The sequence below is a fragment of the Tachysurus vachellii genome, chromosome 23, assembly GCF_030014155.1.
Source record: "Tachysurus vachellii isolate PV-2020 chromosome 23, HZAU_Pvac_v1, whole genome shotgun sequence".
Lineage (NCBI taxonomy): Eukaryota > Metazoa > Chordata > Actinopteri > Siluriformes > Bagridae > Tachysurus > Tachysurus vachellii.
Window position 1 is genome coordinate 8,935,594 of NC_083482.1, and position 14,652 is coordinate 8,950,245.

The 14,652-nt window shown below is 36.8% G+C and overlaps 1 protein-coding gene across 1 annotated transcript; it reads right to left on the reverse strand.

Annotated features, from left to right (window-relative positions):
- Positions 1-9,048: 9,048 nt before the first annotated feature.
- igf2a (insulin-like growth factor 2a) lies at positions 9,049-12,892 on the reverse strand. Its single transcript, XM_060859318.1, is given in 5 exon segments — positions 9,049-9,455; positions 9,458-9,650; positions 10,421-10,596; positions 11,813-11,951; positions 12,658-12,892. Coding segments are annotated over 5 exon segments (624 nt in total). The 5' UTR covers positions 12,733-12,892; the 3' UTR covers positions 9,049-9,414.
- Positions 12,893-14,652: the final 1,760 nt, after the last annotated feature.

The following is a 14,652-nucleotide window of genomic DNA, read 5'->3' on the forward strand; positions in this document are numbered from 1 at the left end:
GAATTTGGCTACAGTTGTCGTATGCCTCTTGTTAAGCCACTCCTTAACCACAGACAAAGTCAGAGGCATCTTAGCTGGGCTAAGGTGAAGAAGAACTGGACTGGTACCCAGTGGTCAAAAATCCTCTTTTCAGATGAGAGCAAGTTTTGTATTTCATTTGGAAACCAAGGTCCTAGGAAGGAAGGGTGGAGAAGGTCATAGCCCAAGTTGCTTCAAGTCCAGTGTTAAGTATTCACAGTCTGTGATGATTTGGGGTGCAATGTCATCTGCTGGTGTTGGTCCACTGTGTTTTTTGAAAACCAAAGTCACTGTACCCATTTACCAAGAAATTTTAGAGCACTTTATGCTTCCTTCTGCTGACCAGCTTTTTAAAGATGCTGATTTCATTTTCCAGAAGGATTTGGCACCTGCCCACACTGCCAAAAGCACCAAAAGTTGGTAAATGACCACGGTGTTGGTGTGCTTGACTAGAAAACTCACCTGACCTGAACTATTGTCAAGGGGAAAATGAGAAACAAGGGACCAGAAAATGCAGATGAGCTGAAGGCCACTGTCAAAGAAACCTGGGCTTCCATACCACCTCAGCAGTACCACAGACCGATCACCTCCATGCCACGCCGGATTAAGCCGTAATTAAAGCAAAATTAGCCTCTACCAAGTATTGAGTACATATACAGTAAATTAACATACTTTCCAGAAGGCCAACAATTGACTAAAAATATTTTTTTTTTGGTATTTTTTGAGATAGTGAATTGGTGGGTTTTTGTTTATTGTGAGCCAAAATCATCACAATTAAAAGAACCAAAGACTTAAACTACTTCAGTCTGTGTGTACTGAATTTATATTCACTATTAGATATGAATAACTTCACAACATTCTAATTTATTGAGCTGCATCTGTATGTGTACCTGTATGTGAAATATATATATATATATATATATATATATATATATATATATATATATATATATATATATATATATATATGCATATATATACATATATATATATATATATATATATATATATATATATATATATATATATATATATATATATATGCATATATATACATATATATATATATATATATATATATATATATATATATATATATATATATATGCATATATATATATATGCATATATATATATATATATATATATATGCATATATATATATATATATATATATATATATATATATATATATATATATATATACATATATATATATATATATATATTTCAGTACATGAATAGGCATGCATTAATGCCTGAATAAATAATTACTTAAATATGCACTAATGAATTAAAACATGTACCAGTTAGAAAACTGAACTCATGTTTGAATAAAGAGCACCGTATGTACATGTTATATGTAGCTACCTTTAATTATATTGTTAGTGGCATCTGTCAAGGCAACTTAATGAAGTTGATGTGCTGGATGCAGGAAAAATAGGCAAGCATAAGGATCTGAGTGACTTTGACAGGATCTATGTTGCGATGGCTAAATGATGAGTCAGAGCATCTCTAAAACAACAGGTCTTGTGTGATCTTTCTGGTATGCAGTGGTCAATGCCTACCAAAAGCAGTCCGAGGATGAACAATCAGTGAACCAGCCACAGGGTTATAAACACCCAAGTTCCATTCATGTGTGTGAGGAGCAAAAGCTAGCCCATCTGGTTCAGAAGAGCTACTGCATTATATACAAAAGCAGAAAATTTTATGCTGGCTATGAAAGGTGTTAGAACACACAGTGTGTGGCAGCATGCTGCATTTGGGGCTGAGTCCCCATGATGACCACTGTCCACTGGTGACCTAGTGTGATGAATTATGTTCTCTTTTACACCATGTGGACAGGCAGGTGCATGCATGTCACTTACCTCGGGAAGAGATGGCACCAGAATGCAGTATGAGAGTAAGGCAAGCCTATGGAGGCAGTGGGATGCTCTGGGCAATGTTCTGCTGGGAAATCAAGGGTCCTGGCTGTTACTTTGACAGCTCTCCATATTTCAGTTCTCTCTCTCTCTCTCTCTCTCTCTCTCTATATATATATATTTTTATATATATATATATATATAGAGATATATATATATATTTATATATATTTTTTGAGATATATATATAGATATATAGAGAGAGAGAGAGAGAGAGAGAGAGAGAGAGAGAGAGAGAGTTTAAATATATATTTTTACATAAAATATATAGATTTATATAAAAATCTATAATTGCTAGATTCATGAAAAATGAAGGTCTGGACTACTGTGTTATACTTAGAAAGAGTATCAAAGTCTGGTCTTTGTTCCATGTCCCAGTGCTGAATTCTGTGTAATTTAAGGTTTCCAGAAAGACTTCTGACTGTTCAGCAAATTATAGTTGCGAAATTTGACCCTTTTTTTTTCTCCAGTGCCTATTTGTTGTATGTGGACTGGTGTCAAAGTTCCAATAAACGATCAATCGGTGCTCATTCAGCCTACTGCAATAACCATGGATAGTCTAAAATAGTCAAGATCATTTTTTTGTTAGCCTTGCAACAATTTGGTAAACCATCCTCAACAATCATTACTAAAAACAAATATGAGATATGGATGTCTTCAATACATAGGCTGTATTTATGTCATTGACTCCCACTTAAATGTTACATATGATATTATATAGCCTTCAGCGTTCTTAAAGTTTGAAAATGTACTCTTTACTTGCACATGGGTAAAAATGCCTTATGACAGACAGCTGCAGAAAATGGGGGCTACAAATAAAACTTAACACATTGGTGCACCTAAAAATGTTAGTTAATATCATACTGCTATTGACATTTTGAATGCCAACCCACTTGCAATGGGGGAAAAGCCTGAGTGCAGATAAGTGTTCAGAGAACTTTGCATTTAGTAAGAATGAGGTAGTACACATCCTGAATCTCACATCCTGAGTGCTGTCTCAAATGTTTGTGTATAGCTGGCCAAAATCTATATTTTCTGGTTGCTCACCAGAACAACATGCCAGTTACTATTCATGGAATTGGCTGAAATTAAAGTGACTTCTTTGTTCTTTTAAAATCTCTTAAACTTCACAAAGAAAAATAAATATTTAAAAATGAATGTCCCTTACCAAGGATGAGAAAAACACAATCTGAAATAGTTAATAATAATGTTTGAAATTGCTCTGAATTAGGATGCCTGCCAAAACCCATAATGCCTTAATGCTATGGTGTAAATGTAGTGTGGTTAAAAATCAGCTAAACTATTTACATTCAGGCAGCTGAATTTATTTATATAAAATTAAGGATTTTCTGGTTTCTGAAAATCTTATCATGTTTCATATCATATCAGATAAAATCAGGTTTCTTATTACCATTCGTTTCAATTGTCTTATGCTGTTTAAATTGTGTCTTATCGTTGCCGATCATCACAGACTATCTAGAGTTAGTTAAAGTTTGACGGATGCAGAAGAGGGTTGACCAAAGAACTGCTGGGTTATTGCACGGGATGTCTGCCAAAAAACTGAGGGGAATATAACCCAGGAATTGGGATGTTTAAAGTGTCTAGGTCAATATTTGTCTTCGTTTGGTTAGCTCATAGTTCAAAACTCAGGAAGATCAAGCTGTGAGGAGGACAACTCATATTTCAACAGTGTTTTTAGAGACCAAAATGAATGCCTTCCAAGAAGGTTTTCAGACATTCTTGGGCAGATGGTTGGGATTTTGTTAACTTGTTTTGTTTTTTTGAACATGGCTACTCATACAGACTATTTTGCCAGCTTTACCACATATTAGTAGTTCACTGATTCACTCATAGTCTGCACTTGTTGGGTGCCAATTCTCATTGTTCCTTATTGTTGCTGTTTCAGTTGTGTGGAAAATTTTAAATTCTCCATAGGTTATCTAGCTAAACTCTCAGCCCATACTACCTTTCTGATGCACAATGTAATGCTGCTCATTACTGCTTCATTGGAAATCTTCATAAGACTACCCACTGCTGCTATGCAAACCACAACAGCTGGTGTATCCTCATTTAAGAGAAAAAATTATTAATACATACAGCTGTGGTTGTTCATGAAATTTCAGTTTTGAATAAATATTTGTAGATAACTTGCAGGTAAAACAAGAAAATAATATATAAAGTTTTGCAGATGCTGCATCCTGATACCAGTTGCTGTTTTATTTTTTAAAATCTAAAGCTTCACAGCCAGGATCTAAACAAAGGGGCTCAACCTTTATTAATTTAAATGTTTTGTGAATTGATAACCAATCTATGGCAAAGGCAAAGTTCTATGATCTTTCATTAACAGTAGGCGAGGTTTTATTCAGGACCATGGACAGCACACAAGTTGTTTGCTGAGACATTAGGAGAAAATGTCAAGTGGTCAAGAAGTCTAGTTAATCAAGGTCATCAGTTCCACTTTATTCTGAATAGATAAAAATGTAACGTTGCTTGAAGTTTGCGGGTTAAAAAACGCTTTTCCATGAGGAAAAACAGTTCATATTAAATATTCATAATGCATCTGTGTGCAAGGCTGTGTGATCCTGAATGTGGTAGACACTGGAGTGTGAAGTATGCATGAGTATGGGGCACAGCGTTCCGTCTGGCACTCCCTATCACTCTGAAGAAGTCTTCAGTTGGGAACAGGCTGCACATTAATATCATTAAAATTTTAAATGATATTAAAGACTTTTGCACCCAGTGTTCCCAGGATAGGCTCTGAACCCACCACAGCTCTGACCAGGATAAACCAGAACAAAGAGATTAAAGGCATTAGTAAAGAGAAGAGTGACTAGGTAGTAAATCCAAAATAAAATTCTATAGCTATTTATAATTTGCAATTTAGAACTACTTAAGCTGCCTTGGTGATAGGCTAGAATGATGTTGAAAATGTTGAAGTGTAGCCTGGGAGTGCATGGGAAAGGGGTACAAAACTTCCAGCAGCACTCTAGGGTGTGGGTATGTGATTTCTACCAGTTACCTGGAAGAAAAAGGGTGTGGGTATGTGATTTTCAAACATAACTAATTTCCAAAACATTTTTTAAATATTAGTAATTTCCGTCTTCAGTAACTGCTTTATTCTGATCTAGGTCACAGTGGATCTGGAGATTATCCAGGAAATGCTGAGTATGAAGCAGAAATACATGCTAGATAGGAGTAAGGGCAGAATCATGGACATCAGGGAGATCATGCAAACACAGAGTGTAGCCTAAGCTAAGATCTGAACCAGAGACCCTGGAGCCATGAGGCAACAGCACTAGCCACTTGTTTAACATTATCTTGTATCGATGATATATACAGTATGTTATATAGAGAGATGCATATATTTGTGGCTGAATTGTTTAATTAATCATAGATGCTTATAAAAATAAACAATTATGTAAATACAGTTCAGAAATGTCAATGAGAACATTTTACTTTTATTTTATTCAGTTCAAACAATGCTAAAAATACGACTATATTGTATAGGAATGAGCAATTTAATCTTGAAGCAGTACAGAAGATTCTTAGGTATGTTACACTAGTAGGTACAGTTTAAGCTGAAATGACCCTTGCATGTAAGCAAACTTGGAACACCTGCTTAGAAAATTAGCTTATTGAATTATTTGTATAGCTGCATAAATCAATGTTTCAGTGTATGTATACATGCATATGTAAATTGTGTGTTTAAGTTGGTGTGAATGAATTGTCCTCACGTGCCATTCTCTTTCCCAGTCTGTTCCCTTCACCTCTGACACACTTTTCTCAGGAAGTGTGATGGCAGCGCACCTTGCCCTTAGCGTACTCAACCTGCTGGAGTAGCTGGGAAATCACAACAAATGTCCTACTCCAGGAACACGTGCTAAAGCATGTTTGCACATTTGTGTAATCACATTACACAATATGGTGTTGAGGGTAAAGAAACTTGTCCCAGCGCATTAATGAAGTGACCTGTGTCCAAACTAGACAAATGGCCTCTGTTGAAGCTGGTAACTTGGCATCAAATATGTTCTGTGGCATTTAAAGTAATGGGCCAGTTATAACTGCTGTTATTTAGATGCCTATTCAGCAAAATCTTTATAATTAGGGTTTGATTGTTTGTTTGATTTCATATGTTGCAAGAAAATGTCTGAACACTAAACCTGCCCAAACCCTGACTTTAGTACTCTTATTTTATAAATTTTGAAAAATACTGCAACTAAAATCTATATTGATTAGGAATGGAAGAAAAGGGGAACCAGGTATCACACTTGAAAATTCACTTAATTCTTATGAAAAGTTTAAGATTATAAGGACTGCAGACAGCTTCAGCTTTCATTCCTTTTACTACATTTGACATTCATATGAATTTTAACTGCATCCAACAACATCTCCCATACATCTTCACATATGTATAAAATTTTCATAAGATCAGGTTCAGGACACAAGCAAAGTATGAGGCAACAGTATGGGAAATCATAAATATGTTAGTGAAATCTTACACCATGCCTCTCTGACCTCAAGCCATCATTATAATAGTTCTCATTTTGAGTACTATGCCATATATTCTTGAACAATAAAGAATTAATAGTGTAAAATAACAATTTAGCATGCAATTTTGCTGTAAACAGAAATTCTCCTGCTGTTTATCATTTTGCTGTAGATTACATGGATTCTTCAATATTCCATTCTAATATACAGTTATCCTCCTATACGCATAATAAGCATATTACTATGGGACATAATGGGATAGTGGAAAAACAGTACTGTGTTGCTTGCAGACATCTTGTCACGACCCATCACCAGATGGTAACCAGGACCGATCCAATCTTTCTGACTAATACTTCTCACTATAGCTCTGATCTGGCAATAATTATGCTCTTTCATCAATTTGAACTGTGAAACATTATTCACTAGATGTCTTTTTTGTGTAGTTGCGTATTTCTCAAGTCATTTCTTGTTTGGTTATGAACGTGTTTTGATACTTGCCCACATATCGAATGACAGATATCTCGCTCAGTGGGGCATTAGTAGTTGCGGTCATCACTTCTCACAATAGAGTGACTAACAGGCACAGTGTGTCAGTGTGAATCTGTACTTTTGGGTTTGGATTGTTTTTGGTTAACTTTTTTCTTGCCAGGCCTTAGAAAAAAGATCTTAGGTCATATCCATTTATAAGCCCAATTTCTGAACTGATTTATGAAAATATGGTAAACAAAAATCCTTGCAATGGTCACATTAAGCAAAATAAGCCTGGGCAACAGTGAGTCATGCTAATTTTATGTTATCAGACTTGTCCGAGGTTAATACACTTAAGGATAGGAATTTTGGCCTGTGACAGTGATTGTAGCGTCTCCGTATAAAGTATTTACATCACTGTTGTACCTTTGATGATGTATTTACATCATATTTACTTTAGGAAACAAAGCTTTCTTTGTACACTATGCTCTTTTTTCATACAGTACATGCACATGTTCTCATCTTTCTCCTCCTTTGATCAATGGCCTTCAGATATTATTCTGTGGTTATTTTTTTTCACACTGCTGACAGTTGCCCAAACCTCAAAAGCCATAGGAGAAAACAAGCATGACTCATGAAATCTTATATAAACAACTGTGGGGCAAAGATACAGGTAAATTTAATATGTGGTATTTTAGACTTTTCAAGTATTTATAAGATAAGCAGTAACTGCAGGTTTAGGCCTGCAAGATTGACAAGGCTAGAAGCTGGGTTAAGTAAGGTAAAGCGGAGATGAGTATTTGAAGGACTGACAGCTATTTAAAAACAAAATCATATAAACTACAATAGTTTTCCTTTTCTTTCACTGATACAGGCAATAATAAATTAGCTTGAATGCATAGATTAAACTCACATCCATAGGCACCTCAGCTAGATATGTAACTAACATGGATGCTGCATGCCTGTGAGCTGACCTCTTGACCTTGTGAAAATGAGTCTCTAAAAGATGAACAGGAACTGTTCTTTAGCCTTTACCCTCCCCTGAGGGAGGCCAGGTCACTGCCTGCATAAAATGTTCAGTATTAAACCAAAAATGCACACCATTTAAGATCTGCACTGATTTTGTTTTCTGCAGCCATTTCATAATATATACGTTTTTTTTATTTGTTTGAATTCAAACAAAAAATTTGCAGGCAAGTCTACATAAAAACTGAGACAAGATCCTTTTGAAGCTTCCACTGACTTTACTTAAAAAAGAGACTTTTTTGGTACAAAGCGTCTACATACATAAGCAGTACAAATAAAACCATTGTGTAACACATATCTACCAGTTATAAATGTGTGCTATCATTGGGACCATTTATATGTTTATTTCAAAATAAATAATGCCTTTTTACAGTGCCATTACTATCTGAACCAAGAAACACCCTTGGCGGCTCATTTTTTGCAAGAAAACTGCTCATATGGACTACTCATAAGGTCAATGACATGATGTCCCTGGAGACCAATTACATATACATATTCAAGTATTTCATTTCAAGCAAAAGCACTGAATACTACTCTTGTACACTGAAAATATGCAAGACATTATTGCTGTTTTCCCTTTGAAATGATTGTTCCATTATTTTGTACTGTATATATGCATTAAAGACAGGGAAGTATGGATAAAATGACAAAGAGGATTATTAATATTATGGTACAAGTATGTGGTGTTTTAAAACTGCTCTTGCTCAAAGTTCAATCTTGACTTGGTCGCAAATGTCCTCAACGGCGGTATTCCCTGTTGTTCCCTTCATCTTACTGGAGAGAATCTCTCATGACACCGCCTTGGACTTTACCTTCATTCTCCACAGCCCATGTAATGGATCTTAGAGTACAGTTTAGCATAGCTCATCCCTAATCAAACCATGCTTTTCCTAAAACGGAAAGTTTAACACGATGACAAGAGAAGGTTGCTTTGAGTCTCTTCTTTGAGTTTATTCCCAAAAAGGTAGCACCATAATATTACCATATGGAGCAGTTCATTAAAAAAATAGTGCCATTAATATTGTCCTTGGCATTGTGCAATCTGCCGATGTTTTTTCTTCATTATTGCACCGCAGGGAGTCGGGTGAAAGAAGGTGCATATAAAGCAAATATCATTTTAATTAAAAAAAAAAAAATGCTCCCAATTGTGTAACTTTAGAATCGCAGGTGCAAATAAGACAGTCGCTCCGTCTCAGGGTTGGGGTTTTTGTGGAATGAAGACATACTCACTGCTATACATACTCCATTGGTAATTCATTGGGAATGATTCTGGCTGTGCACCCTGTGAATCAGAGACTTTAATCTTTTCTGTCGCCTGATACATCACTCTTACATTCAGCTCTATCACTAAAGTCTCTTCGGCTGGGTAAGGCAGGAGATAACACAGAATGTTTGTATCTGTATTTCTAAATGATGCTCGGGTTCATTAAGGAAGCCTCGCTTGATCAAGGTCGAGGCTTATAATCCCTTTAAATCTCTTTAAGTTTTTGCTTCACTTATGGTCAGCGAGGCTCTGGAGGCATGGGGGAATTGAGGGCTTCTGTTGGACATAGTCATCAGGGGCCGATGAAATTCTGGCTGTTCCTGGTCATGGATTTTCTTGGCAAGCCTTTTGAACTTTCTGGAGCGGAGGATGGGAGGGATTCCTCTCCTCAGCCTTTGAGCAGCTATCCGTTGCCAATGCTCATATCTGGAAAACTGGACATTAAGAGGCTTCCTTGTGCTATCCTGCAAAACAAAATGGATTTATCAACATGAGGAACCAGCCTCATGAACTGCAGTAACTCTAGAAGTCATATATGCTTCTTTATTTCACATTCCCCTCATATCTTCTGTTCGCTATCTCACTTCCTGAATTAGTTCACCATTACTATTAAAGTTCCATTAGCAATAATTGATTTTTAACTTTAGACTAGAGTAGGTTTAGTTCAAATGTTTCACTGTCTCACTGGCATTTGTTCTATTCTCCACAACTGCAGGGTCAAAAACAGCTCCCTTGTTTGCGATTCACATCACGAGCGTGATTGTGTACACATACTCTGTGTCAATGTTCTGTTCTTAAATTCAGCCCAATTGTTTTTCTGCTAGTTATCTTGTTTTTGTTGTTTTGAAATTCAAGCCTTGGCCAGCCAGCTGGCCTACAGTCTTGCCAGTGCTTAACATATTTTCATGCCAAGACCACATGGCGTAGCCACGCACCAGAATGTGGCACGGCACTTGTTTTGGTGTTTTGAATAATGACATCATTCCATGTGTGGTCCAATAGCATTTGTGTTACTATATGTTTGTCCAGCTGTCTCTCTCCGTTTGTCCAGTATATTTTCTTTAAAACTGTCAACTGTTCATTATCTCTGCTCTTTTTTCCACATTACTCAGCTGTTTTAGATAGAATACATGCTTCACACTGATGTTCCCTAGATAAAACATTCTCTGTGTGTTACCTCAGCGGAAACGATATTGCTGACAGTAGATTGGAAAAGATAGGCTACTGTACGTACCTTGTGAAGAGTTTGTAACACTGGAACGGCCTGCAGTGTTGCGGCAGTGATGTCTCTCTCAGACTTTGCAGGTTTTGCACAATACTGTTCAAGAAGATGCAAATCACAGCTCCGAAAACAGCATTCCTCCACTATTCCTCTGTGAGGACGGCGGCCGTTTGATCTGTATGGACGGCCTGGGGAAAAAAACATAGCAAAATCATTAATACTGTGTGATCTTTTCTTCTCCTTATTGCGCTATTTGCACCTTATATAGTGTACTGACAATTGTCATGTATATATTGCACTGTTATCCTGCAGATACAGTCATTTACTTCACTCTGCATGAATGGAGTAACAATGAAAAGTAACTTCACCTGGTGCACAAATACACTTCTCAAAATGATGCTTAAATGACGCTAATAGTAGTAATAGTAATAGTAATAGTCTATGCTAGCTGCTATTATTACGGAAGTAGATTCCACATTAAATGGAAATCAAAGTAAGCAATTAATAGGATTTTTAAATTGTCTATTTACCCTTTTTCGATTTTTAAAATATCGTGAAAGTAAAAAGCACAAATAATGTAGTTTTAAAATTCACTGATTCCGGTTTAAAGATTTACAAAGACTAGCATATAATATGTATAATGATCACTCCAATTTTGTTCACTGTGTTTATTATCAGTGATGGTAGTAGTAGCTGTGTAACATGTCTAAAATTCATACAATAGTCAGAGTAAAACCTCTTAAAACCTTTAAACCTCCAAAATGTCTACACAGATAACAGACAACTGACATGTAAATGTCCATAATACTGAACATTTTTAACCTTGTCCTTTGTCTGTTGAACAGAGATAAGAGGTAAAGATTAAGAGGGGGAAGTCCACTGTCAGTTCATAGAAATGAGATGGGCGGTGGGAGTGGAGCTAATCTAATTTGATCTTTCGTATCAAACATCATCAGACAGTCCAAATTTTAAAAAGAAGCAAAAAAGCAGACACATCCTGTAATACCCATATATAAAAAGTGAGAGTAGCCAAGAAATAACTCTCTGCATCAGTAACTGCATGGAAATGCTGTCTATACTTTATACAGTTTAACACAGATCATTTTTAAGTTATGATTAAATCAGGTAAATTACAGGTGTGGGTACTGCATATTATAAGAAACTTCAGGCATATATACAAATAACATTAGATAGCATCAGGCATGTAACCCACACTACTACATTTGTTAAAATGTGCAGTAGAGAGACGAAAGTCCATTATCTATTTAAAAGGCATAGTCTGGACAATTGCATCTACTTAATGCAGTGGAGATGACTGCTTTAGTGGCCTGTGTGAAGCTGTAGTGGCCAGTTCGAACCTGTTAGTACTCGGCATGCACCATGGGAAGTGTCATTAAAACTTACTGAAGTAAAATCCTCTGTCTCCGCACACGAACTGCAGAGTGTCCACTAGCTCCCCACCGCAGAGCGTCTCTGCTGAGACTTGAGACGAATACAGTGACAATGCCACTGTGAAAAGCATAAGTCTACAGGAAGAAGTCATCTGGAAAGAAAAAAAATATACATATATATATATATATATATATATATATATATATATATATATATATATATATATATATATATATTTATATAAATATATACATAAATAAATCACTACTGGGTTATCCAGATAGCTCAAAGCAAAGATGCATTTTCCATATCATTTACAGCATCTGCTCAAGTCAAAGCAGTAGGACTGGGTTATGTAGTGAAATCCCCAGTGTTAACACCCACGTGTTTATGTAAGTCCAGCTGGATACAAATGAACATTGAAGGAGATCATTCAACACTGTAAGAGTTAATTAACCACTGGAGATTTTTACTCTGCATCTCCAAAAACAAGCATGTCGACCGGTCTAAATAAACAGGTAGTACAATTCATTTGAAGACTATCTGGGACTTAATTAAAGACAAAACCTTTTTTTTTTTTTATAAACACATAACATCTGAGATTATAATCTAGTGAAAGAACAATTCATTTGAGTTCATTCAGCTCTGTGATCTACAACACTGTAGACTGTAACATCTATGTGCCACTGATGCTTCATGTCCTTTCAGGTAACATGATTGTTTGAAGTCCAATCTTACAATAAATCATGATGTTACAGTGTATCACAAAATAACACATATGACACACAGCAACAACAACAACAAAAAGAAACAAACAAACAAACAAAAAAACATGGAAGAGTTTGATGTGCTCTTACCATTGTTGTGTGTCTCTCGGCTCTTCTGCAAGATTTGCACACTGAATGATCTACATTGACTTTCTGCTCCTCCATTGCCTTTATCCTGTATAATAAAAAAAAAGTGTCCTCTCTGGCTTTAGTTTCCACGCTGCTGCATTAGTGTGAGGATGAGGATGGTGAGGATGAGGATGAGGTTGATGAGGATGATTACAATAGTGATGCTCGAGCTTCTTACTCGAAGTTCACAGGACAAAGTCGGGGGCGGATTGGTAGCGAGAGGCATTTTATACATGCCCCCACCCATCCGCCCCTATCTGCCCTCGAGCAGGGTTGCCAGATTCGCCGATGTGCGTTTTTGCAACCCCGCCCAATTCAATGGAAACCTATCCCAAGCTGTTTCACTGCCAAATAGGTCTTAAGTCATAAGCAAGTCGCTCGTTGCGTCTAGCAGCAATCGCGAAATAATACAAACTCGACATTTCTACACATCCGAGCAGACTTATGGCTAAAATAGGTCTGAAGGATTTGATTGAAAGAGATCAATCTGGCAACCTTTTACCCCGCTCTGGCCCCGTGCGCATGTGTGAGGCGCGAGACAGGACAACCGAGCTCGAGCCAGAGAGAGCATGAGAAGTCACGTTATAACAGTCTCAAAGTTGACATCTGTCAGATTTTGTAGAATATGAAATGACTTTAACTTCAGACACCACCCTAAACCCCTTTAATGGTGAATTAACTCGTGTTGTCAAATTAACACTGTAGTGATGATTTAACATTTTAGGGGTAACATATACATACAGTGCTGAATTAACATCCAGGTTATATGGATTTATTTACCTGGAATTTTTCCACATGCAGTTGATTTCTGTAAAGCATGAACATTGGACAAATCTGTTTGACAATCTTTTTAAAGACTGGCCGCACGGCAAACATTGTTTTACTGAGAACCAGAAAAAAGTGTTAAGTGGTGTGTGTGTGTGTGTGTGTGTGTGTGTAGTACTTGCAGCCTGCTTTCATATGCATGCACGGCTATAGTAGACATGACAACTGTACATCAGGTAACCGTGTGCATTCTTAGTCAAATAGGCTTTCTGCTTTAAAATGGCCTACCTTTTGGCAAGAGGTCAGTGAAAGGAATTTTAATTGAGGGTAGACCACATTCTTGCTTCTCACCATAACAAAAGCGGGGGGTTTGGGGGACGCATTCCAGTATATGCAAACACAAGAGTGAGAATTCACCTTCACCAGAGACAAACACTGAGTGACTGATGGAATGGATGTGATGTTGCACCTCGGTGAACCTGCACCAAGCAACAAAAAAAAAAGCTCTAGTTTGGAATTAGCATCTTCTAGGGTTCATAGGTCCAAGCAGACACAAAAGAATACTGGAAGTACATGTTAATTCTATGCTGCGAGAGGTAATTCAATGTTGCAGCTGTTAATTCAGCACTGTGGATTTAATGTCGCCCAAAGTGGCCTGGATGGCAGCCTACAGTCAGTCTGGTCTGGGTTTAACACCCTGTTATACTTGTAGTGTGAACAAGGGACTTTTCCCAAAGTTGAAAATAAAAATCATTGTATTTTAAAGGCAGTCAGCGTTCAGTTTAGAAAGTCACATATAGAATTGCTGAGACATGGTTTTTCTACCGTTTATGGTGGAAATTTGTAATTAACGAAATTCATGGTTTTGCATGTAATTGTACATTTAGGATTAAATTTAAGGATTGATATTATTAAATGAGCAGGGGATGTGTCTCAACATGCCCTGGTTAAAGACATTCTCAGAACCACTATTTTCCTGCTAGATGGAGCTAGAGCATGTGTGTTCTCCCCCTAGTGCACTCCCTCAGGCCTGATGGCTGCAGCCAGAATGCACAGGCCTACAGATGAGTAACAGAAAAAACTGAATTGATGAATGTAGAAACAGGCATCGAGATTATGTTTGCTAGCATGGTGTGGTTCTGGTTGTCCTCTTAGTGGGAAATGTAACAGCAAATCAATACAAAGTTCTTC